Source organism: Chionomys nivalis, chromosome 4, assembly GCF_950005125.1.
Source record: "Chionomys nivalis chromosome 4, mChiNiv1.1, whole genome shotgun sequence".
Lineage (NCBI taxonomy): Eukaryota > Metazoa > Chordata > Mammalia > Rodentia > Cricetidae > Chionomys > Chionomys nivalis.
The window spans coordinates 65,478,721-65,502,580 of NC_080089.1; the positions used below are offsets into that span (position 1 = coordinate 65,478,721).

A 23,860-nucleotide genomic window follows, 5' to 3' on the forward strand; every position below is an offset into this window, starting at 1 on the left:
GAAATACTATTTTCTGGGCAGTTGGACCGGGCTGTGTAGTCATGGAACTCATTGATTTCACTCAGACGACACAGCATGTGAGTGACCGGGCGGGAAAGGACGCAGGAAACCTGCTGGTCGCTTGAGCGTTCGAGCCCTCACCTCGGGGCGGTCCCTCGGGGGTTCCAACAGGGGGCGCCCCGAGCCCCGGGCCGAGTGTCCGGGCGCGCCTCCAGCCGGCGCCTGGGACGGGGCTGGCCGCTCCGCCCCTTCGACTCCCCAGCGGCTCTGCGGGAAGACGCCGGGGCGCAGGAGACAGAGCTGAGCAGAGCGAGCGCCGCGCACCACGCCGTGCCCCGGTACCCGTCCTGCCCGCCGCACAAGCAGCGCAGCCTCTCGCCGTGAGTAGCGCCCGGGACGCGGGGCTCGACGGCAGCCGGGGCTGGGGTGGCGGGACATTACCTGTCTAGGATATGGCCCTTCTGCGGTTTGTGTGTTGTGGCTGCACCCGGAGGCCAGTCTGCACGCTGCTTACCTCGGGGTGCCTCCTCTGCTTGACACTCTGATCCTGGAGACGCGGTAGGGAGACGGACAGTGTCTGGCATCTGTGTAGAAGGGAAAGAGCGGTACATCAAGTTGGCTCCCTCAAAGGGGACCAGTTCCTGTAGTAGGGAGACAAGCCCAGTCTCTATGGGGGCTCACACCTCCTCCTCCCACCTCGGCCCAGGAGGTTACTTCCAGTGTGGCCTAATGAGTTGTGAGCAGGTGGAGGGACACTCCCTGGCGCCCTGTCCTCTTGAATCTGAAGGCAGCTGGGCGCTCTTTTGGTTTCTGACATTGGTTCCCAACTACGTTAGCATCCTAGGGGAATTTTTGTTGACAAAGAGACCCTGGCACCTTAACTGCTTCAGAGTTAAGCTTAAAGCCCTATTTTCCTCCCTACCTAGCCTCTGTTAAGTTTTTGGCATCTAAAGTGATGGCATTGATAGCCCAGTAGCTTCCTGGGAGGCTTGAGGAGGGGTCAGGAATGGGTAGGCTATCTGCTACGCCAGGGGCAAGCTTCTTGCTGGCAGGAATAAAAGCCAGCTGACCCTGAGCACCTCTCTAGAGCCTTCCATCCTGTCAGATGGTGTGTGTGTGTGGGGGGGAGGGGGGGTGTCAAACAATCCAACTGCCCAGAGAAGCTGAACCTTCATCAAAACATGGAGTTTTTCTCATGTCAACTCAGGGAGGCAGCTTCTCCGGCCTTCTCTGAGCCCTAAGCTTCCTTTTCAGGGATTGTCCAAAGGGGTTCTGTGATGCTAGGTCCCCTCCCTTCTGCTGGCAGCTTCCCCAGAGCCTGAGTCTGAGGATTCTTCATAGGTGTGTGTGTGTTTCAAACCGCTGCCTGCCCGTGTCATAGCCTGGTTTCCCTTACTGGATTTGGGTGAGAGAGGATGAGACGCTCAGAGAGTTAACATCAGAGTGAGATTTCATAGAATGAGGGGAGACAGCAAATATTGGGGTGGTGTTCCAGACCTGGGCATCTGCTCCCTCCTTGAAGTTGCCCCCCAGAAGGCCACAGACTTTCCAATCCTGAGCTACCCTTGAAGGACTTGGGTGGCTCTCAAGAGAAGCCCTGGGAAACTTGTTGGCGTAGGTGTGTGATGGTGGGTAAGTCCCTTCCCTGTCTGGACCTCAGAGTCCTCCTGTTGTCAAACAAGTGAGTGAGACCAGACCCCAGTGAGTTCAGACTTTTGTTTTGAGGTGAGTTTTTACCCCAAACCCCAGTCCACAACAAGGTGTGGGAGTGCGCTGGCCCACTTCCTCACCCCGTGACTTCTGAAGAGGAGATTAAACTGGAAAGGTATTTGTGAGATTCCTTTCTGTGGGGTCCTAAGAAGTCTGTGTTACCTCCTAGACTGTTGCTTGGTGTTAGGGCCATGGACAAGAAGGTAAATTCCCAGGAGTCCTTGCGAGAAAGTGGATACTCAGATGGGTATCATCTTTGAACTGTCTGGAGCTGGTAGCCTGAGTCTCTGATCAAAAATTATAGTCTCATCCCTTGCCTCTGATATGTGGTTTCAGCCTTTCAAACTTGGTGATAATTCTACCTTAGAGTCGCAGTACATGACTCTGACAGTTTACCAACGTAAGTAAGATGCAGACTGATCTGTGGAAGTGTTAGAAAAGAATGACAACCGTCACCAGGTGTTTCCCTTGACAGTGAAGTGTCTGAGCTGTGGTCTCGAGAAAGGAGGCTGGGCATTAACACCAAATCAACCATTTATAGAGAACCTGCCTACGGTAGCCGCTGCAGAGGGACAGAGGTGAGACTGTTACAGCCTTTGCCTTTATGGGGCTCCAAGACCGTTCCACACGTATCATCTCACTTGTAAAGTAGATATTTATGAGGAGCCTAGAGAGATGGCTCAGTGGCTAAGAGCACTGGTTGCTTTTCCAGAGGACCTGGGTTCCGTTACCAGCACCCACAAGATGGTTTACAACCACCTTTAACTTCAGTTCAGAGGGTCTGATGCCCCTTTCTGGCCTCTTTGGGCACTGCACACATACATGTAGGCAAAGCAACTGTACACATACAGATAACTACATCTTAAAAATAAGTTTAGTAAATAGATAGTAATTTATGTCCCCCCTCAGGATCTCATATAGCCAAGGCTGGCCTTGAACGCATCATGTAGCTGAGGTTGACCTTGAACCTCGACCTCTGTAATACAGAGATTTTAAGTATGAGCCACCATGCCTGGTTTATGGAGTGCTGGGGATCGAAGCTATAGCTGCTTTATGCACTAGGCAAGCACTCGACCAATTGAACTATATCCCAGCACTTTTATTTTTCCATTTCTTTTTCTTTTTGGAGATAGGATCTTACCTTAGAGCCCACACTGGCCTGAAACTTCAGGATACCTCCTGAGTGCTGGGATTACAGGTGTGTGCCAGCCATATCCAGTGCATTTGGTGCCAGGGATAGAAGCCAGGGCTTTGAACATGTTACATACATACCCTGATAGCTGAGGCATATCCTCAGCTCTGTGGAGAAGCAGTCTCCAAGTTGAATCAGACAGTATGTAATCTTTTCTCGGGATCTGGTTTCTTTTGTTCTTCATGCTTGTGAGATTTGCCCATGTCACAGCACTTAGCGGCACTTCCCTAATTCGCACGGTTGTATAGTGACTCCATTATGTATGTATATTCAGTGGGTCTACCCATTGTTTTCTAGACGGTTCCAGTTTTTAGTTGTTACTAGTAGTTTACTTGTTGCTAAATGGGCCATTCTAGAAAACAGCTACACAGGTTTCCTACAATATGTTCACAGAAATGTTTCCACGGGACTCAGAGTGATTTTTCCCAGTGTGTCTCTCCCCTGGCAATGTCTGGGTGTTCCGCACACTCAACAGCATCAGGGTTGACTAGGCCTGTTTTCCATGGAAGTTAATTTGAAGCTCAGATGAGCTATCTTGTGCTCAGTGAAGGGCAATGTGGCTGTGAGCAGCAGAGCTGGGACTTGCCACGTCAAAGCACAGGCTTTGTCTCTTTCCCAAACTTATTTTCACGTGTATGAGTGCCTTGCCTGTGTGTGTGTCTGTGCACCACATTTATGTCTGGTGCCCACGGAGGCCAGAAGAGGATGCCAGTTCTGCCTCAAACTGCAGTTACAAATCGTTGTGAGCCACCATGTGAGTGCTGGGACTTGAACCCAGGTCCTCTGCAAGGGCAGTTGGGGCTCTTAACCACTGAGACACGTCTCCAATCCCTTTGCTTTTCTTTTTGAGACAGGCATAGATTATGGTCTAGAATGAGAAAATTCTAACCTAATCCTACTAGGACTTTTCTAGAATGTGAAGAAGGAAAGAACAGAGCCATGCAGCCTTGCAGAGAAGGTGATTAGACCCTGAGGGAACGGAGCAGCTCTCAGGTGGGCTCCTATGGAAAGAGCCCTCCTAGCGGTGTGGCATGTCAGGGTGAACCCATAAAGACAGGAAAAGTCCACTGTGGCTGTAACTCAGGGTATGTGGGATAGGGCGGTGACCTGTGTCTGAGTTCGCTTGCTCTCCACTTCACCCTGGTTCATTTTTCTGGGGGAAATCAGGGCTTTTCGGAATCTACCTCAGTTCCTGATAGCAGATGGAGCTGGCCTCTCACCAAAGGGAAGCTCATAGCTGCTGGGACCACTCTTCATGTTCCTGCCGAGAGGATTTGGAGGGGTTTTCTGTGTTGTCTCTCCGTGGGAGCTTGGTGCCCTCCCCTAAGAGCTGGATGAATGGTTTATTTGGAAGGAGTACTGGTTCCGGGCGTCTTGCAGGGGTAGTGAGAGTAAAGACAGGTTCAGTTTCTGATTCCGGTTGAGTCAAACTTGCTAAGAGGACCCTAAAACCTCTTCCTGAGAAGGGAGTTGAACCGATTGACTTCATGCCATAGAAAACAGGAACACAGTGGCCTGGGACAAGTCGTGACAATAAAACCATCCTCCTCTGCACGGTATCTTACATCGTTTTTTGCACTGGATCCCCACACTGGTATGTGAAGCAGATGCTAAGCTGCATAGGGGTGTCTCCATTTACAGATGAGGGGCTGAGGATGAGAAAGGGAGCCAGCCTGCTATGGGTGACAGGGATAGTGCTCTTTTTAGTGTCTGTACACACTCAGGCCCGCCCCAGCGGCACAGTGGGCATGAAGGGTCATGGGTGTCCACAGGAAGGTGGCCCTAAAAGTGAGATCTGGGAGACAGACCAGCTCTGTCTGGGGGTCTGAGGGATCTGTGTGCTTTGGCAGAATGGATGAAGGATGGGACATTTTGGTAATGGGGCTCTGGTTTGTGAGAACGACATCCCCTGAGATCCAGAACAGCCCCAATTTCTTGATGTTGGTGAGACCTGTCCTCTGTGATGGTCCTTCTGCTCAACCTGGAAAGCACAGGCTCTCAGGGTCACAGCCTGAGTATAGTTGGCATTTGATTGGCAGGCAGGAGAAGAGCTGCCCAAGCTGGCCAAAATGGGCTGCGATACCTTTGCTAAGGACCCTTGAGTGACTCCATAGGCAGCTGGTCATATCTCACAAAAGGGCGCTGTCTTCAGGTGAACTCTTTGGGTAAGGGGATTGCAAGGGAAGATATAAGGCCTACAACGAGGGCTCCCTGGGGCTCGAACTGCTCTGTGTCTTTTGCTGAGGTGTCCTGTGCAGGCGGAGGTAGCTGTGTGCCACAGATGAAGAAACTGAGTTCCTCTGCCAAGTGATGAGGTCACAGAGCTAGATGCGGGTAGTACTGGAACCAGCACCTCGGGCTCCTGGCTCCTGGTGCTGTTTTAATTTGTCATACCGTCCCCACCCATGTTCCCTGTGAGGTGATGAGTGAGCATTTACCAATCCGTTCAGACTCGCCGTCGGGTGGCACAGCCCCCAAGGGAGCTGAAGTCATAATAATCCCTTGTCTTTCCACAGTACTTAATCGCTCACGAAACAATTTCATGACTCGAAATTGATTTTTACGGTATTGGTCCCATTTTACAGATGGGAAAGCTGTATGTCTGGTCATGTAAATGATTTGCCCAGTTAAAACTGGGTCTTACATGCTGGGTAAACATTCTATCTCTGAAATGTAACCCTATATTTTAGCTTTTAAAAATATTATTTTATGTATAAAGGTGTTCTGCCTGCATGTTTATCTGAATATCACATGTGTAAATGGATTTTTCTTTGGGCTGCCATCTCACAAAAGATGACATGGAGATTTATTATTATTAAAGCTTGGCCTTAGTTTAGGCTTGTACTTAACTAGTTCTTATAACTTAAATTAACCCATATTTTTAAATCTATGTTCATTTATATGGCTTGGTTAACTTTACTCCTGCTTCCTCTCCTTCTGCTGGTGATTAAAAGCTCGTGCGCCTGCTCTTCCAGAGGACCTGAGTTCCCAGAATACATGGAGGGGCTCACAACTGCCTATCAGTCCAGCTTCAAGGCATCTGATGCCCTCTCCTGGCCCCCTTGGCACCTGCACTTGTATGCACATAGCCACATATAGACACATCCACATCCACACAAATAAAATAAAATAAAATGAACTTTAAGAGAGGAATGAAATCTATGTCTTAGCATCACTACTGCTGTGATGGAACACCACGACAAAAGCAACTTGGGGAGGGAAGGGTTTATTTGGCGGACACTTCCACATCACTGTTCATTGAAGGAAGTCAGGGCAGGAACTCAAACAGGGTGGGAACCTGGGGGGCAGGAGCTGATGCAGAGGCCATGGCTGGGTGCTGCTTACTGGCTTGTCCATCATGGCGTGCTCAGCCTGCTTTCTTATAGAACCGAGGACCAACAGTCCAGGGAAGGAAACACACACAATGGGCTGAGTTGTTCCTTATCAATCACTAATTAAGAAAAATGCCCTCTAGCCAGATCTGAGGGAGGCATTTTCTCAATTGAGACGCCCTCCTTTCCGAGGACTCTAGCTTGTGCCGTTGACATGAAAGTAGCCAGGACACTCGATATCATCACCACAGGTGAGCCACTTACACAGACCCTTCCTTAGAGAACAAGGCTGTGGGTGACTGAACCTCTTTTCTCCCTGCAGTTGGTTGCTTTTCAGACTCAGACTCTTCGGCTTGTGCTAATTTGCATGGCCGTCCTAAGCTTAGTTTCTTTCCATTTCAGGATTGTATGGTCCAGGCCTCGATGAGGAGCCCAAACATGGAGACGTTCAAGCAGCAGAAGGTGGAGGATTTTTATGACATTGGAGAGGAGCTGGGGAGGTAAGAGATTGCATTGAGAGGTGGAGGGGTGTCCCATGGGCCCACTCACTTTCCTGTTGCCTGATTGGGGTTATAAAGCTGGTTTGTCACAGGACTGTTGGGAAGCTTTCCAAACAAGCCCGGGGTTTATCCATCCTCTTGGGTGATGCTGCAGATCTGTCGCTCTCTGTAAATGATGTCAGAAGAGCTGCACAGCTGGGGTCTGTGTGTTCTGTATAGTCTGACAGCTATGGGACAACCTCATGAAATCTGTCCTCTTTCCCCCCATTAAGCCCTCTCTCCAGGCCGGCTGGACATCTGACCTGTTGGTTTTGTTCCTGGTGTCCCGTTGGGGTTCTCCATGGTTCCCCAGGATTTTCTTTTTTAAACTGGAGCCTGAATGGGAGGTGAAGTTATCCTCCTGACAAGGGATTTGTATTGAGTAACAGCCTTACCAGCCTCGGCAGGAAGGTTCTGGGATCTGAGTTGTTGGCTCAGCTGAGAGTAGGGCTTAACTAAACTTTCTTCTCATTTCAAAGTCACTATTTTGTGAAGGGAGAAATGAGATTTTCTGAAGACCTCCCCCCCCCAAACTTCCATTTTTAAAAATTGCTGATGTTTAGTGACTATAAGACACCAGTCCCAAAGCCCTGGTCTCCATACCACACAGGGAATGGCAGTCCCCTTTGTTCCTGACACAGGTAGACTGCGGGGCAGGGTTGAAGTGAGTTTCTCAAAGTTGCTGAGGGCAGCGAGCAACAAAGCTAAGGTTCTGAGCTGCCCAGTTTGTCCCTGCACACTTGTCCAGCTCCCTCCTGTGAGCAAGGCGCTTGTCCACTCAAATGTGTTCCAGCCCCTCACACACCCAGCAGAGCAGGGTGCCCGTGGAACCAGACAGGTAAAACAGGAAGCCTTTCTCCTTCTTTAAAACTGTCCAATTAGGGGCTGGAGAGATGGCTCAGTGGTTAAGAGCTTTGCCTGCTCTTCCAAAGGTCCTGAGTTCAATTCCCGGCAACCACATGGTGGCTCACAACCATCTGTAATGAGGTCTGGTGCCCTCTTCTGACTTGCAGTCATACACACAGACAGAATATTGTATACATAACAAATAAATAAATAAATATTTAAAAAAAAAACTGTCGAATTAGCACAAATTCTTATATCCTTTGTTTTAAAGGCAAACAGAACAAAGCCAGGGAGCCTTCTTCCAGAAAGGGAGGTGGCAGGGAGGGGGTGGGGCACAGGTCAGGGGGTGACCAACCTTGCAGACTGGCCCGGTAGGGAGCAAATGTCTGTCCGCAGACTTCGAGGACTCCTCAGCCTTCTGTTACTAACCTTGGGCCTAGAAAAGGGGTTCTGGATGGAAAACCAGGGTCTCTTTGCTGCAGGCCCTTTTGCACTTCGACCCCCACCCCCAACCTCAGAAACAGCACCTCCTGGCCGAGCTGCTAGAGGCGTTTGAGTTGGTATCCTTGCCTTAGCCTGTGTTCTGTGCCATGGGTACAATGATGAGCAAGGTATTATGTGTCCCTCCTCGAACTCCAGCCTGGCTAGAGATGTGCTTGATAACAAGGCCTTGGTGGGACTGGACTGGTGCCCGAGGGGCAGAGAAAATGAGAAGTTGGCTGGGCAAGGGTCCTGGGGAAGAATGCAGAGGTTGTTCCTGGAGAATGTTTGTGCCACCCCTCCTTGCCTTGGCCCTCCGCCCACTTTGGACTTGAGCTGTAAGAACTGGGAGACAATCGTGTTTGCAGCTCCTCCCTTGCTGCGAGTGTAAAGGCTGCACGCGCTCAGCCTGGGATCCTCCCTCCCCAAAGTGCTGGCTAGACAAAAGGTTGATAAGAGTCATCAGAGACTCGGGACCCGTGCTCAGACACGCTAAGGCTTGGCTGGAGCTCAGGTGAGCTAGAAGGCCATGAAAAGGCCTTCCTTCCAGGATCCCTGTTTAGCAGTTGAAACTAAGGTTCAAGATGGAGATGGGTCCTGTAGGAAGTTATAGAATGGGTTGGAATTTGAACTGCCTTCAGTGACCACACAGTTACTTTGGGGGTGAGAGGTGCTGGAGGACCCAGCCCAGGGTGCTCTAGCTAATGAGTGACACACTTAGCCCGCAACCACTCTACTTGTTAAAAAGATTAATCCTATTCTCTCCCCGTGATTCTCTGCATGTAACACACTGAGTACCTACTGTGTGCCCGGCCTTATCTAATGTAGTGCAAAGTAAACCATCACGTGTGCTGTCTCCTTGCAGCCTGTGATTTATTGATGTAGAGAGGCACTCAGCAAGTGGATTACAGAGGATGAGTCATGGTCAGGTCACATATGAAGGGAGAGGACAGAGTGCTCTGAGGGAAAGTAATGGGAGACATATTTAAAAGAAAGAGGCCTGTCAGAAAGGCAGCTCCGGTGCTGAGGACAGATCCTTGTCGGTACACACAGCTTCGGCTCCAGCCTGCTCACGGTGCTGGAGGTGGTCTGCTGTCCCTAGTGTTTAGAGAAATGCTAGCTCTATCGTCCGACCTCTCCCAGCCTTCGTAGTTACCAGTGGCGCAGAGCAAGGGACTGAGGCAGGCCTCCTAAAGAGAATCCCGTTTAACCCATTGCTTTATAGGGGGGCTAGGACGGGTGGCTCGTCCAAGGTCACAGAGTGAGTGTGTGCTGGGATACACAGGAACGTGAAGACTCACAAACAGCAAATCATCTTCCTTTATCTGAATGCCTTTTTCTGTTTCCCTTTGAGGCTAGGTGTTTGAGGCCAATGTTAGCAACATAATAAGTCCCCTGTGTCTGAAAGCTAAAATCCAGGTGTATGATGCTCACCCCAGTCTCGGTGCTTGGGAGACAGCGGCAGGATCTCTGTGTGTTGGAAGCCCGTTGGTCAGTTACCTGGTAAGACCCTGTCTCAGAAAAAAAAATCCGAATCAAATCATCAGCTATTTTTATTTCTGAGTCTCTCCTCTCATCTTGCCAAGGGTGTTTCTCACACTTGTATACACCCCTCCTCCTTTGTGTCCACTTGTGCATGGGGTTCACATTCCTCCAAGTGCTAAGGAGGCCCAGAAGGCAGAGGAGCTGGCAGCTCAGGGAGAGGCCAGGTGTGAGATTAGGCCTATCTCCCCTTTGTTTGTGCTGGGCTCTTTGATGTCAGGTCCACATCTAGTTTCTTATCTCAGGCATCAGACCACACTGGAGCTAAGGCCAGAGGTCCCCCAAACTTCTGTGACCTGTTCTTGCCCTTACTGGTTCCCTCACTCTTAATAATTACACTTTTAGGGGGCTGGAGAGATGGCTCAGAGGTTAAGAGCACTGGCTACTCTTCCAGAAGAGCTGAGTTCAATGCCTAGAACCCACATGGCAGCTCACAACTGTCTGTAACTTCAGTTCCAGGGGATTTGATATCCTCTTCTGGTTTCCATGGCACCAGGCTTGCATTTGGTCCACAGACATACATGCAGACAAAACACCCACATACATGAAAAAAATATATATACTTTTTTCTTTTTCCTGAGACAGGGTTTCTATGTGTAAGAGCCCTAACTGTTCTGGAATGTAGTTTGTAGAGCAGGCTGGTCTCCCAAAGGCCACAGAGATCTAACTGCCTCTGCCTCTGGAGTGCTGGGATTAAAGGTGCCACCACACCTGGCTACTTTTTCTTTGAGATCCAATTTAGTTCCTGTCTCCCCAACAGCCTACTGTGACCCACCCACTTCCATCCCATACTCTTCCTGATGAATCAGCGAGCTTTTATTCTGTACCCTCACATCTATAACATCCAACTTCATATTACACTAAAGTGTTTACCCGTGGGACTGAGGTCCTGCACCCATCACCTGGGCTTTTGTGTACTTCAGCTTTTATCCTCTGGTCTCCACCCTGCGCTGTAGTGTTACCCTAACCCCCTCCCCCTCCTCCCCGTCCTTCTAGACCTGATAAGTTCTCAGCACCCACAGACACCTGTAATTAAGCACGAGGCTATCTGGAAGGTGCTGTGAGTTAAACACGACAAACACAACGTGGGCGTGGCCAGCCTCTGTCACACCCTTGCTCTCAGAAGCCCTGGAACTCGGGTAGAGTGGAAAACAGAACACAGAAGCAATTCCCTCCACAGGGCACTCACCATTAATTCTTTGGCTAAAAAAAAAAAAAAAAAAATGACCTATTAATTAATTTTGTGTGTGTGTACATGAGTGTGGCTACGCTGGAGACCAGATCCCAAGAGCTGGAGTTACAAGAGAATGTGAGCTGGTCAACGTGAATGCCGGGTACTGAATTCAGGTCCTTTGCAACAGTACTACTGGCTTGTAACCTGAAGCCTCCTCTCCAGCCCCATTGTATGTAATTCTTTTAATTATTTACTTACGTTTTTTCTGTGTATGCGAACATACATATGCGGTCAGCTGGAGTTGGTTTTCTCCCTCCATTATGTGGGTCCTGGAGTTTGAACTTAGGTCATCAGCCGAGGCAGCAGGTTGCTTTATCCCCTGAGCCATCTTGGCAGCCCCTGTATTTACCTCTTACGCCACCACGTGATGCAGATACTATCCCCATCCTGCAGATGAAGAAGCTCAGCCTCTGCAGCATTGAGTAACTACCACAGGGAGCAGGACTGTGGGACCAAGAAGTCAAGTAACACAGCAAGCCTCAGAGAAAGTCAGGCCTGAGAACCAGGAACTCTCTGTAGGCAGAGCCCTGTCCCCCATTCTGCTCTGCCACTTTTTGGCTGGTATTTCCTGCCTCGGAGAATGTGACTGGCTGCACATCAGGGATCTCCTGTCCTTGTCAGCCTGCTCAAAGTCCACCCCGTCCTTGCAGGACAATGCAAGTGGACTCAACGTTCCCATTTAACAGTTGAGGAGAACAAGAGACGCGAAGTTATATGTTCCTGGTCACATCGTCTGAGGATAGCCAGGACTCTGTTCTAGGACAGTTACATTGGAAAACTCATGTTCTCTTTAGATTTATGTGTTTTATTTATGTGTGTGAGTGTACACCTGTGTGTATCTATGTGCACCATGCTATGCCTGGTACCCCCTGGAGGTCAGAAGAGGGGGTCGTTTTCCCCCTGTAACTGGAGTTATGGATGGTTGTGAGCTACCATGTGGGTGTTGGGAACTGAACTTGGGACCTCTGCAAGAGAAAAAAGGTGTTCCAACTCCCTGATTCCATACTTTAATCAGAATTGGTCAGGGATGTTCTTAGAGGTCATCGATTCTAGTAGAGGCCAGGGCTCAGGGTGGTGGGGGTAAAGGTTGTTAAGGGACTTGCTGAGGCCCAAGAAGGGCTGAATGGCAGAGCAAATGTATCTACCCACCGTGTAAGGCAGGAGCGAGAAGCCCACCAGGCCTTAGGTTCCCTTGGTGGGAGTCTTGTTCTGTAGCTTTCATGCTGCTTGTTTTAAACATGTGAGTCTTTTAGCCACACAACTATGGCCCGGCTTAGGATGGAAAAGTGATCAAAAGCAGGACAGGTGGGTGAAGGGAGCCAGCAGCAGCCCCTGGATACCGAGGGGGAGCGTGACATATTTCCATCTGTCTCTGGTCCTGACATCACTATAGTAGACTATGGGCTTGCCTGTGCCAGGGGTCTCTTGGAGCTCTTGGCCTATAGTTCAAGGCCAGACCTTCTTAAGGTTGGAGGTCATTGTGAGCCAGCTAGATGTGAAATGGCACAGTAGAGTGCAGTGGCTTCTTGTCACCCATGTTGTGGGTCTGAGCTTCCTGGACCTAGCGTAGAATAGATGTGCTTGGTGTTAGCATCTAGGAAGTCTTCTGGGCTATAGCTGTGCCCTAGACTGTAAGTCTGACTTCTATAAGGTGTGTGTGTGTGTAGGTTTATGGGCTCCCACCTGTGCCTTAGGTGACATCTCAGGTACCTGTTTTCTATTGGGTATTGTCATAGCACAGGAGAGCTGGGGCTCAGTTCTTGCCCATAGAGCTTCAAGCTCAACTTGGGTCCAGCTCAACTCTCAAAAGCAAATGAAATGAGCACATGGATTAGATCATGTATCAGGAGTTCAGAGGAGAGAGCACCCTTTTGTGATTGAGTCCCAGAGCTGGTGGTAAGGAACGGCATCTTAAAGTGAGGACTGTGTCAGGACCTGGGAAGGACCAGAGCTGCCTGCAGAGAGCCCTGGGTGACAGAAGTCATGGCAAGGGGCAGGGGAGGCCTGTTCATCACCCATTGTGAGGGAAACAAAGCACAAAGCCACTCAAACAAAGTGGCTGCACGGAGGAGCTGGCTTCAGTCAGCGGGAAGCTCGGCGTACGGCAAATTGTCCGCCCTGATGGGCGGGTCTCATGGAGCCCAGTTTGCATTGCACAAACCTAAGAGCTTCTTCTGAGGGCCATTGATGCCATCCTCATCTACCCTGGGTTTATGTACTTTGTTTTCTATTCATTTATAGAGTGTGTATGTCTTTTACTCATTAAAAAAATATACCTTTCTGTGTACACAGAGTTCATATACTAAATTTTTAAATGAAATAGAAAAGAAATTGTAAGAATAATGGGCTTCTGTGAACTTTCATCTAGATAGCCCCCCAAATTAAAAGACTCATCTCTCTCTCTCTCTCTCTCTCTCTCTCTCTCTCTCTCTCTCTCTCTCTCTCTCTCTCTGTGTGTGTGTGTGTGTGTGTATGTGTGTGTGTAGACAGAGAGGGAATTAGATCTCTTGGAAATTAAGTTACAGGCAGTTGTAGCTTGCTGTCTGTTGTAGGTCCTGTCCTGGGTATCAGACTCTGGTTTTCTGCAAGAACAGTAAGTGCTTTTAACTGCTGAGATATCTCCCCAACTCCTATCTCAATTTTTAAAAGCTTTTCTTTTTGGATTTATTTATGAATGTGCATATGGGAGAGGAGGGTGTGCTTATACCTCAATGTGTGCATGGGTGGAGGTCAGAGGTCAGCTTGCAGAAGTTGGTTCTCTTCTTCCACCATGCGGGTCTCTGGGATTAAGCTCTGCTCATCAGGGCTGACCAGGCAATAAACACCTTTACTTGCTGAGCAATCTTGCTGGCCGTAGACATCCCAACTTTTAATATATTTTTACGCCCCCCCCCTTTTTTCTTCTCTCCCTGCCTTCTTTCTTTTTCTTTCCTTCTTTTGGTTTTTCGAGACAGGGTTTTTCTGTGTAACAGCCCTAGCTGTCCTGGAACTAGCTCTTGTAGACCAGGATGGCCTTGAACTCACAGAGAGCCTTCTTTCTTTTTCCCCTGAGTCTATGGTTATCTACATTTTTGTGCATCTTTGGTTTTGAGCCATTTGAGAGAAGTTGCAGACATAATGCCTCTCACCCCAGGATACTTCATCGTGTGTTTCCTAAGGACATTGACAGTCTCTTTCATCACCAGGACATTTGATACAATAAGCAGTTGCTTTTATCCTAATTATGTCAAAATTTTTAATTTGTGCTTTTTTTTGTTTTTGTAGGGATGTTGATAGAGTCTCTCATTATGTAGCCTAGGCTAACCTGGAATTTGCTGTATAACTTAGGTTGGTTTCAAACTGGCAATCCTTCTGCCTCTGTCTTCTGGGTCCTGGGATTATAGGCACATGTCACTATGCCTGACTCTCTCCCATTAGTGGGCTTTTGTCTTTTTTTCCCCCTTGATATAGAATCTCATATATCCCAGGCAAGCCTTGAACTTGCTATAGTAGCTGAGGATGACTGACTTTCTGATCTTTCTGCCTCTATTGCTTCCTAAGTGGTGGGATTACAGGATGCCTGGCTTATGTTGTGCAGAGGATGAGACCCAGGGCTTTGTGCATGCTAGTAAGCATGCTACCAGCTGAGCGACCTGCCACCCCCATTAGTGTTCCTTGTAGTTTTTCTTCCTACTTTACAAGACCCAGTACAGGATTGTGTGTAGCATTTCATTGTCACAGCTCTCTGGTCATCTTTACTCTTGAACACTTCCCAGTTTGCTTTTCACTTTGTGTGACATTGGTATTTTTAATACTGGCCTTTTAAAAATTAAGTATAGATCGATCAGTTAACTTCATTCTGTTCTAAATATATATTTTTTAATGTTAAATGAGGGTGTGTCTGTGAACTCTTTTGTTCAGTATCTTCTCCTGGCATTATTTCCCAGAGGTGGCATACCAAGGCAAGAGGTATGTCTGATTTGCTTAAAGGTTAAAAGGAGAAACACTAAGGAGTGTGCAGTGTTTCACATATCCTTGTGGCTTTGCCAACCCTCACTCATTGGGGTGTGTGTGTGTGTTTGTAATAGCTAAAGAGTTTTGTAAAGGTATGTTAAGATTTTTCCATTGGGAATTTCAAGTAGTTAAAATCTTGTTTACTTTCTTCTTAACCTTAAACTTTATTGTCTTTGTTTCTTTACTTTTTTCCCCTTAGTATTTCTGACTCATTTTGCTACACTTGCATGGATAATGTGAAATTCTAGCCATAGCAAGGTAGGTAGGGCACATACAATCATCCTTGCTTTATGTATGATGAAAGCAAGGCACTCCATTGACAAAGACTGGTGAGGACTAGGGGTAGAGCTCCTGACATCAGTGGAGGTGCTACCCACCTCCCCCTGCTGTAGAAGAGATGCGTGCTAGCCCAGGGTGCTAGTCCTGGGGTCTGCTTATTTGTCTCTGCTTGTCTGAGCAATTAGGGCAGTTCTGCTTGGAAGCGTAAGACGGAGTGCCATTGGGAAAGTGGGTGCTGGAGATAGGGGTGCTTTTGAAAGGAAACCAGGGCGAGTCTCCCCCTTGCTGGGGAAAACAGAGTGAGGGCTCTGAGGCACCCCATCAACTCACCTGCAGGCTCCCCCAACATCACCCAGGGTTCTAAAGTACAAGCGGTGCAGGTAGGAGGCCTTGCCAGGCACTACAGCACCAGGGCCTCCTACAGGACAGCCACAGCCTTCAGCCTCTTCACATTGCCCAGTCCCAGTGTGGACTTGGATAGCTTCTCAAGCCTGAGAACTTTATTCCACATTGTCTAGTCCAGGAGACAGAAAGCTACAGCCCTACATGAAAAATTTGTGTGACAGGTCTTGAAGCGTATTAGGATATTTTTGTTTTGTTTTAAATTTTAATTATTTTTGTGTGTGACAAAGTCTTTCACTTTGTAACTCAGGCTGGCCTGGAACTCAGTATGTAGACCAGGCCAGTCTAGAATGCACAGAGATCTATCCACCTCTGCCTCTTGTGCACTGGGATTAAAGGTATGAGCCACCATGCCCAGCTAGCATAGGTTTTACAAGTGAACTTTTCCAGTGGATTTGATGGCCAGGAACTTAGAACCTTAAGGAAGCAAATGTTACCTGTATCCCATTTCCATCTGGGAACCAATAGTATTTTTTTTTAAAAAAAAAATCCTCAATTACTTAGTATATGTCGAATTACATCACTTAGAAACTTACAGAAATTTTGCTTTCTCCCATGTTATATAATACCCAGATAATCATGTGGATCTTGCCTTCTGGTCCCCAGTATCTCAAATATTTACCATTTGGCCCTTTGCTGAGAAAAATATGCCTGCTCTTGTTCCCCTTCAAGAGCACTGGCTGTTTACACAGCAGAACTCATTGAAAGTGGACAGCGAAGGAGGGGAAGGAACCAGGGTATAAACAGGTCCCAGTGAAAGGGGAAGAGGAGTGAGCAGAGGCCCCTGGGTCCCCTGCTCTGCTGTCTCTCTCACTGCCCATACAGGTCCCCCAGGGCATTCAGCGCTCATAGAAGCCTCATTTCAGAACTGCCCAGGTAAACTCTGCTATTCTCAGAGAGTGGCTGAGACGGGAAGAAGGGAAGGAGATTTGGGCACCAGGGACTGTCCTCTCTAGACCCCATTCTGCATTAGGTACAGGGCCCCATGGTCTGCCTTAATCCTTGCAGCTCTCTGGGATGCTGTGAATTCTTCCTTTTTTGTAGTTGAGAAACAGAGGCTTAGAGAACTTAACCAAATAGCCACCATGAGTCAGAGCTGGGGTTTGCCACTGACCCCTGTCTCTGGTCCAGCACTCCCTTTAAGGTTCCAAGTTGCCTAGCAGTTTCTTTCTGCCTGTGACTCTCAGGTTCCTCCAGAGAGCAAGGAAGAAGAATCATCAGTGCCTTTGGTAGGTTACTGGGTTTCTGCTGAGAGTCCCCTTGTCCTGGTCCAATCCATTTCCATGGCTGGGATAGCTTCCTGTCATACCCCTATGACAGCAACTAACTCTGGTACCCTGATCTGGAGTTCTGAGTTGCTGGACTCCAGTAGGCTGGGCACAGGGTCATTTATGCTTGGCACTTTAGGGGGAGGCTGCAAGCAAAGAGGAGACCATGATCAATGTGTGCTTTTCTGGGTAGCGTGGCATTCCTACCACTGTGTCTTGTAGATGCCTGGGCTGAGAGAAGAACTGGGGCCTGGGGCTGAGACCCAGGCGGGAGGACAGCCCAGGGCCAGAGTCCGAAGGGCCCATCCTAGCAGTACTACTCTTGAGCTCTGGAGTCACCAAGTCCACTTCCCATCCTCGCTCAGCCATTGTGAAATGTTTGATGGGAACAGTTTGGTCCTCTGATAGGCTGTGTTTATTTGTCCTGAGATGGCCATTAATTCACAGGGCTGTTAAAATGCCACATGTGCAATGCAAGTCCTCCATGTTTTCCATCTTTTTGGAATCCCCATTCTTTCACATCCAGTGCCCAAATAAAAATGAACATTCCTGGCCCGCTGACACACGCCTTTAATCTCAGCAGTTGCGGGGCAGAGGCAGGCAATTCTCTTGAATTTGAGGCCAGTCTGGTCTACCCAGTGAGTTTCAAGCCATCCAGAGCTACATAGTGAGACCCTCATAAATAAAGGTGGTGGCGGCGGTGGTGGGTGTGTGTTCTGGGGGGGATGGCTCAGCAGCTAAGAGTACTGTTGCTCTTGAAGAGAACCTGGATTTGGTTTCCAGGGCCCACATAGTGACTTACAACTGCCTTTAACTCCAGTCCCAGGGGACCAGACACCCTCTTCTCTCTTCCACATGGACCAGGCATGCACATGGTGTACACGTGTGCATGCAGGCATTCATATATACACATGCAATAAAAATAAATCTTTTTTTTTTTATTTTTTAAAGAGCATTCCATTCCATGGTACCAGGAAGTTCTGTTGCCTGATCAAGTCCTTCCAAGGCCTCCAGGGAGTGCTTCTTTCTCCCCAGTCAGGCTCTCAGAGCTGGAGGGACCCCCTTCTCTGTGACCTAACTCAGGCAGGGACCAAGGCCCAATTTGAATTTGCTCTTCACCTTTGAGATGGCTGCAGTGTCAGCTGAGTTTCGTGCCTTGACTGGAGGTGCTGAGAGAAATTTCTGCAGAGAGAGGGAATGGCTTCTAGGTGGGTAGCAGACACCTCTGCTCACGTGACTTTCCCTCTGCCATGCTGCTGCTAGCATCTCTTGTACTTACCCCTCAAGGGAAACAGATGGTCCTTCCCTTCACAATCAGGCACCTGAACTCTGCTGTTACAACTTTTCCCTAAGTGGACAGTGGATTTCCCCCCTCCGAGACAGTGTTTCTCTGTGTAGTCTTGGCTGTTCTGGAACTTGATCTGTAGACTAGGCTGACCTCGAACTCAAGAGATCTGTCTGACTCTGCCTTCTGAGTACTGGGATTAAAAGTTTGTGCCACCATCACCTAGCTGGATCTTTTATTTTTGGTGAAGGGTCTCACAGTATTTAAGGCCAGGAAATTCGTGATTCTCCTGCCTCTGTCTCTTGAATACTAAGATTATAAGCATGTGCCACCACACCCAGTGACTTCTTTTTTTTGTAGCTTCAAAGGTACTTGGAAATTTTTCCTTAATAGAAAGCCAGTTCTCAGGCTAGGGAGATAACTCAGTCAGTAAAATAGCTGACATGCGAACTGGGTGGCCCCTAAGGAACAGGACTCAGTATTGACCTCTGACCTACACACACACACACCACCACCTCCACCAATAACAACCACAGCAAACCAAACAGATCTGCTGACTCTGCTCCCCAAACTGTGCCACCCCATGCCTCCATCAGCAGGTGCTCCGTGGCGCTTTGAGCAGCTTTCAGAGCCACACTTTTTTCTGTTCTTGCCTCAGATTTAAAGGGCACAGCTTGGTAGGTGTGAAGTGCCCAGCAAGTGGCCACAGAGAGCACCTTTATTCTGTAAAGGTGCCCACGCTATTTTGAAGAGCTGTACTGAGCATCGTTTCCCTCTGTTGTTGCCCATGGTCTTGATTGTCCCTACGTGGGGCTAGTGGACAGTGGGAAGTCATTGTGCCCATCTTACAGATAAGGAAGCAGAGGCACAAAGAGCCAGTCTCTGCCCTGGAGAGCAGAGATATCAGATGGAGTGGAGATAAGGCCACATGTCACCAGAAGCTCAAGAAGGCAAATCTGAGCAGCATTCTTGAAATGATTTCTGGGACAAAGAGGTTTCATCTCAGGCTGGAGTTGGCTCAGCAGGTAAGAGCACTTCCTGCTCTGGCAGTGAGTGGATCACGAATGTCTGTAATCAGTTCTAGGGGATCTGATACCCTCTTCTGGACGCCAAAGACACTATAATTAATACACATACATACATGTAGGCAGAATGCTCATATACATAAAATAGAAATAAATACATCTTTAAAATGCATCCCAAAGCCAGATATGTATGGTAATTCTTGAGTATGGAGCCATGAGGGGCATTTCACATGAGTCCTGACATGGGATTCTTCTGGAGTCTTTGCATGCCCCTAGAAGACTTCTTGCTGGTTAGGAAGGTCTCCAGGTTAGAGATTCTGGATCTACCACCCTCTTCCATAGTACCCAGTGTCTCTTCCCTCTAGGAAGTTTATGTGCTAGGCTTGTCCATGGGGCAGCTGAATTACCATCTGTAGCATAAGGCCAAGAACTGGTCCTTTAAGGTCAAGGGTTGCATTACTCCTGGTGGCCTGTGTGAGTTTGGGCAAGTTGGTTCTTATCATGTGTGAGACAAGAAAGGCAATATGTACCATGTACTTTATCAGATCAAGATTTGAACCCAGACCTCTCCTGAGGACTAAGTGAGGTTATGGCTGAAACATGTAGTATGGTGGTTGTCATCTGTGGCCACATAGCTGAACCACAGAGATTTCGAACATGCAGGGGTTCAGCTTCAGAAGTCTAGTACAGTGTCCACCCCTATGCAGATTTTACAGCTGGATCCAAAATCTCTTCTCCAGATGGTCCTTGAGACACATAGCAGGCTCTCTGGGATGCTGAGTTACTCTTTTCTTTTTTCCTGTTTATCCCCCAGCTCCGAGACAGAGTTTCTCTGTGTAGCTCTGACTGTCCTGGAACTTGCTCTGTAGGCCAGGCTGGCCTCGAACTCAGAGATCCACCTGCCTCTGCCTCTGAGTGCTGGGATTAAAGGCATGTACTACCATCGCCCAGCTGGTTTATTCCTTTCTTTGTCATCTGTCTTGGCTATGTTAATTTACTCACAAGGGACACCTCCTGGGCACTCTTATGTCCCACTGTGTGTGTATGTGTGTATATGTACATGTGTGCATGCATGTGTGTATGTATGTGTGTATATGGTTTTGTTATGTGTGCATGCATGTGTGTATGTATGTGTGTGTGTGTGTGTGTGTATGGTTGTGTCTATGTGTGCATGTATGTGTGAACGTGTGGAGGTCAGAGGAAAACCTCTCATGTTGTTTCTCACCCTCCACCTTGTCTGGGACGTGCTGCTGTTTGCTGCTGTGCTCACTAATCTAGCTGATGCAGGAGCCTCTGGGCATTCTCCTGTCTCCGTGTCCTGTCTGGACGTAGGGTTGCAGACAGGCCCTACTGTATAGGTTCTGGTAATCTCGCCTTGGTTAGAAGTGCTTTTACTAGGTGAGCCATTTCCCCAGCCTAACCTAATGCTTTGACAAAAGTAGCCATGGACTGGAGGAAGAACTTTGACTGTCTAACTGTCCACAATTGCAGGGCTGCTCCTTCAGGTCTCTGTGAGATTGCCTAATGCCTAGCACCATCAAGACTTGCTGACCCATGCTGATTTTGACTAGGGTGTTGATAGTTATCCTCGTAAAACTGCTTCAGCTAGCCCTAAGGCCCGAGTCTCTTTCAGTTGTCGGTTCGGTTTCCTCTTTGCGGGGCAGGTGTCCTGGTCATATTTTCTTGTACAACATCTGGAACGGAGCCAGGAGAAAGAGGCTGCTGGACTGAAGGCGTTGACACAGCTCCCATCACCTCACCCCCTCACCGTCCAGATCTCATAGTTCCTTTCACTCTAGCTGCTCCATCTGAGGCTTCTTCTCCTGACCCTGTGCTCTAGTTCCTTGTCTTCCTAATTCCCCGCAGCCCTCAGATCCTGTATAAATACATCCTTTCCCTCCGAGACCATCCATGGCTTTCCCTTCCCAGCCCCATTCATAGTCCTTAGAGCCTGTGTTTCATACATCACTGTTGTAAGCAGCATATTTTCTAGCATGCAGTCTGCATTCCAAGCCAGACTGTGAGCCTGTGAAGAGAGGTCAAGTGTTAGTTTCCTTAGTGTCCTGGGCACTTCTGGTAGGAGCTGGGTCTGTCTGCAGTGGGTGTTCAATGCGCATGGGCGGGCACAGCCACAGGCTGGATCTAGTCATTGCTGAGCTCCCGAGGGCTATGAATTTGTGTCTGTACTAAGGAAAAAATAGATGTGTATCCTGGGTGGTATTCCGTCAAGCCTTGTTCCACAGTCTTTATTATTTTCTTCTCTGGAGGGGACAGAGCCAAGGAACAGCATGTGAGACTGTTTGGCATCCCAGTGGCTGCTTAGAATATTTACTTGTGCACTTTGTAGTGTCCCAGGGTCATCCCACATTGCAACATCTTTTTGCACTGGTGTGGGCCTGGTGACCCTTGTCCTGGCTTGTTGCTTTAACCCTAGGGGGAGCCAGGTTCTTTGGACCCAGCTGGAAGCGCCTTCTCTCAGGGAGGGTGCTAGGGTCTCCCCTTGTAGGCAGGGCCTGCTTTCTTTCTCATCTGAGCAGGACGATGAAGAGAAATCCTGTTGCTATAGAAACTCCAGATCAGGGCTGTGGCTTTCTTGGGGCTATACAAAGATTAGAAGAATTGAGAAAGTCAGCTGTGGCCTCTGGGCCATCAGCCATAGACTTGGAATGACGATCTCGGTTCAGGTACCAGGTTACCAACCAATATGTTGTGTGTCTTTGAGTCAGGCACCTCTTCTTTGAGTCATATGTCATTTCAGTGGCAGAGGCAGGATCTGAACACAAGTCCTAACTTTAGGTTCCTTGGTGTTTCTCCTGCTTCTCCACTTCACAGAAACATCATGTGTATTTGGTGTCACAAAAAGCTGCCTTTCCTTTCCCTTTTAACTTGTTCCTTTTGCTTTCCAAGGTGCCCTTGAGAAAAGGGTTCTGTTCCAGAGTCCGCTTGTTGGGGGACTCCCCCAAACCATCCTTCTGCCTTTCCTTTCTATGGGCATTTCCCTCTAGTCTGTGCACGGCCTTGGATTATCCAGTGGATGTAGCTCCTGACCGTCTTCCGGGAGAGATGGACAGACTGGTGTTGCCGTGGGGAGGCGTCTTTCCATCATGAAAGTATAAGCGGAGGGACTGGCTAGACAGCACAGTGGATCAAGGCGCTTACCATTGAGCCTGACAACCTGAGCTCTATCCTCAGACCCCTGTGGTGGAAGGAGGGACCGAACTCCTGAAAGTTATCCTCTGACCTCAACATGTATGCTGTGACGTGTGTAAAGCCACACAATAAATAAGTAGTAAATGTAAAAAGCTCAAAAGTGATGATTTAATGTCAGCAGGAGAACTGAGGGTGCCATGGTATCACCTTAATCAGTATTGCAAGAGAGCAGGCCCCTCTGGGAAGACCCCTGTGTGAACTTGACCTAATTCTAGCTCCAAGAGTTATATTCCTTTGCCTTCTCAGCTATCTCTCCATGTTGATGGGCTCAATGAGACAAGACAATAGAGAGCCTTAACATAGGTGCAGAAGAGCCCTGGCTTTGGTTCTGAGCTGCATGTGCTCAGGTGGGCCCTTTCCCTTCAAGGAGTCTCTGTCTCTTGTCTCTCTCTGTCTTTCTGTCTGTCCGTCTCTCTCTTTCTTTCCAGGATCTCACTCTGTAGACCAGAGTGGCCTTGAACTCACGCCAGCCCACCCACCCCTACCTCCTGAGTGCACCATCAAACCTGCTATTCTCCCCCTCTTTGAAGTGCTCCCCACCACTCCTCTCATACTGTGCCTATGGGAAGCATCCTTGCTGACTGCAGCCTCCTGATTCACTGGTGCTGTGGCCTGTGGTACAGTAAAGCCAGCGGGTGCCACCGAGACTACTGCGGCTGTTGTGATTAGACAAGGTGACTTGGCACCGTGTCTGTGACCAGTGCCTGTTTTAGCAACATAGTAAATATTGACTCTGTGGTGTGAACGTGGAAAGGGCAGATGATGGCATTAACTCATTCGGAGAGGAGACGCTCACCCACCCTGATAACGTAAGCTGGAGTCGTGCAGCAGAGAAGGTGCCCCTCCCCCACAAACACGCTGTTTAGGAGTAGAGAGAACGGAACAGAACAAGAAAGCCGTCCTTGCGCAGTCAATGGCTGGGTGGCTCTCTGATCCATTTGTTAGTTCTAAAGTGAATATCACATAGAAAAGCAATATACAAGTCAGGCAGTGGTGGCACATACCTTTAATCCAGCACTTGGGAGGCAGAGACAGGTGGATTTCTGAGTTCAAAGACAGCCTGGTCTACCAAGAGAGTTCTAGGACAGCCAGGGCTGCACAGAGAAACTCTGTCGTGGAAAACAAAGAAAAACAAAAGTAAAAAGAAAAGAAAAACAATATTACAAGCATATAGGAAAAAGTCATATGCTTTCCCCATTTTCTCTAAAAAAATTACATTTCTTTATCTATCTGTTTATTTCTCTGCACACATACCCTCACCCGAGTGCACATGGAGGTCAAAGGACAACCTGAGGGAGTCAGTTCTCTCCTTTTGCTATGTAGGTTCTCGGTATCGAACTCACGTCTTCAGGGTTGTCCAAGAGCCCCTTTACCCACAAGCACCTTTCCAGAAGAGCCATCTTACGAGCCTATTTTCCAGGTTTTTATGCTGTCTACAATGTTTACAAAGTATCTTCTTTTAAAATTTTAATTAAATAATTTGCCTTTTCCAGGCAGGGTTTCAGGGTTTCAGCAAGTTTCAG

General features: G+C 48.5%; 1 protein-coding gene across 2 annotated transcripts in view; it reads left to right on the top strand.

Moving 5' to 3' along the window:
* Positions 1-276: 276 nt before the first annotated feature.
* Positions 277-23,860, top strand: part of Dapk2 (death associated protein kinase 2) — a 121,819-nt gene continuing 98,235 nt past the window's right edge. For both annotated transcript variants that reach the window (XM_057767032.1, XM_057767031.1), the window contains exons 1-2: positions 277-380; positions 6,637-6,734. In XM_057767032.1, coding sequence (XP_057623015.1) covers positions 6,643-6,734 — 92 coding nt within the window. In that variant the 5' untranslated portion in view covers positions 277-380; positions 6,637-6,642. The remainder of the gene's footprint in view (positions 381-6,636; positions 6,735-23,860) is intronic.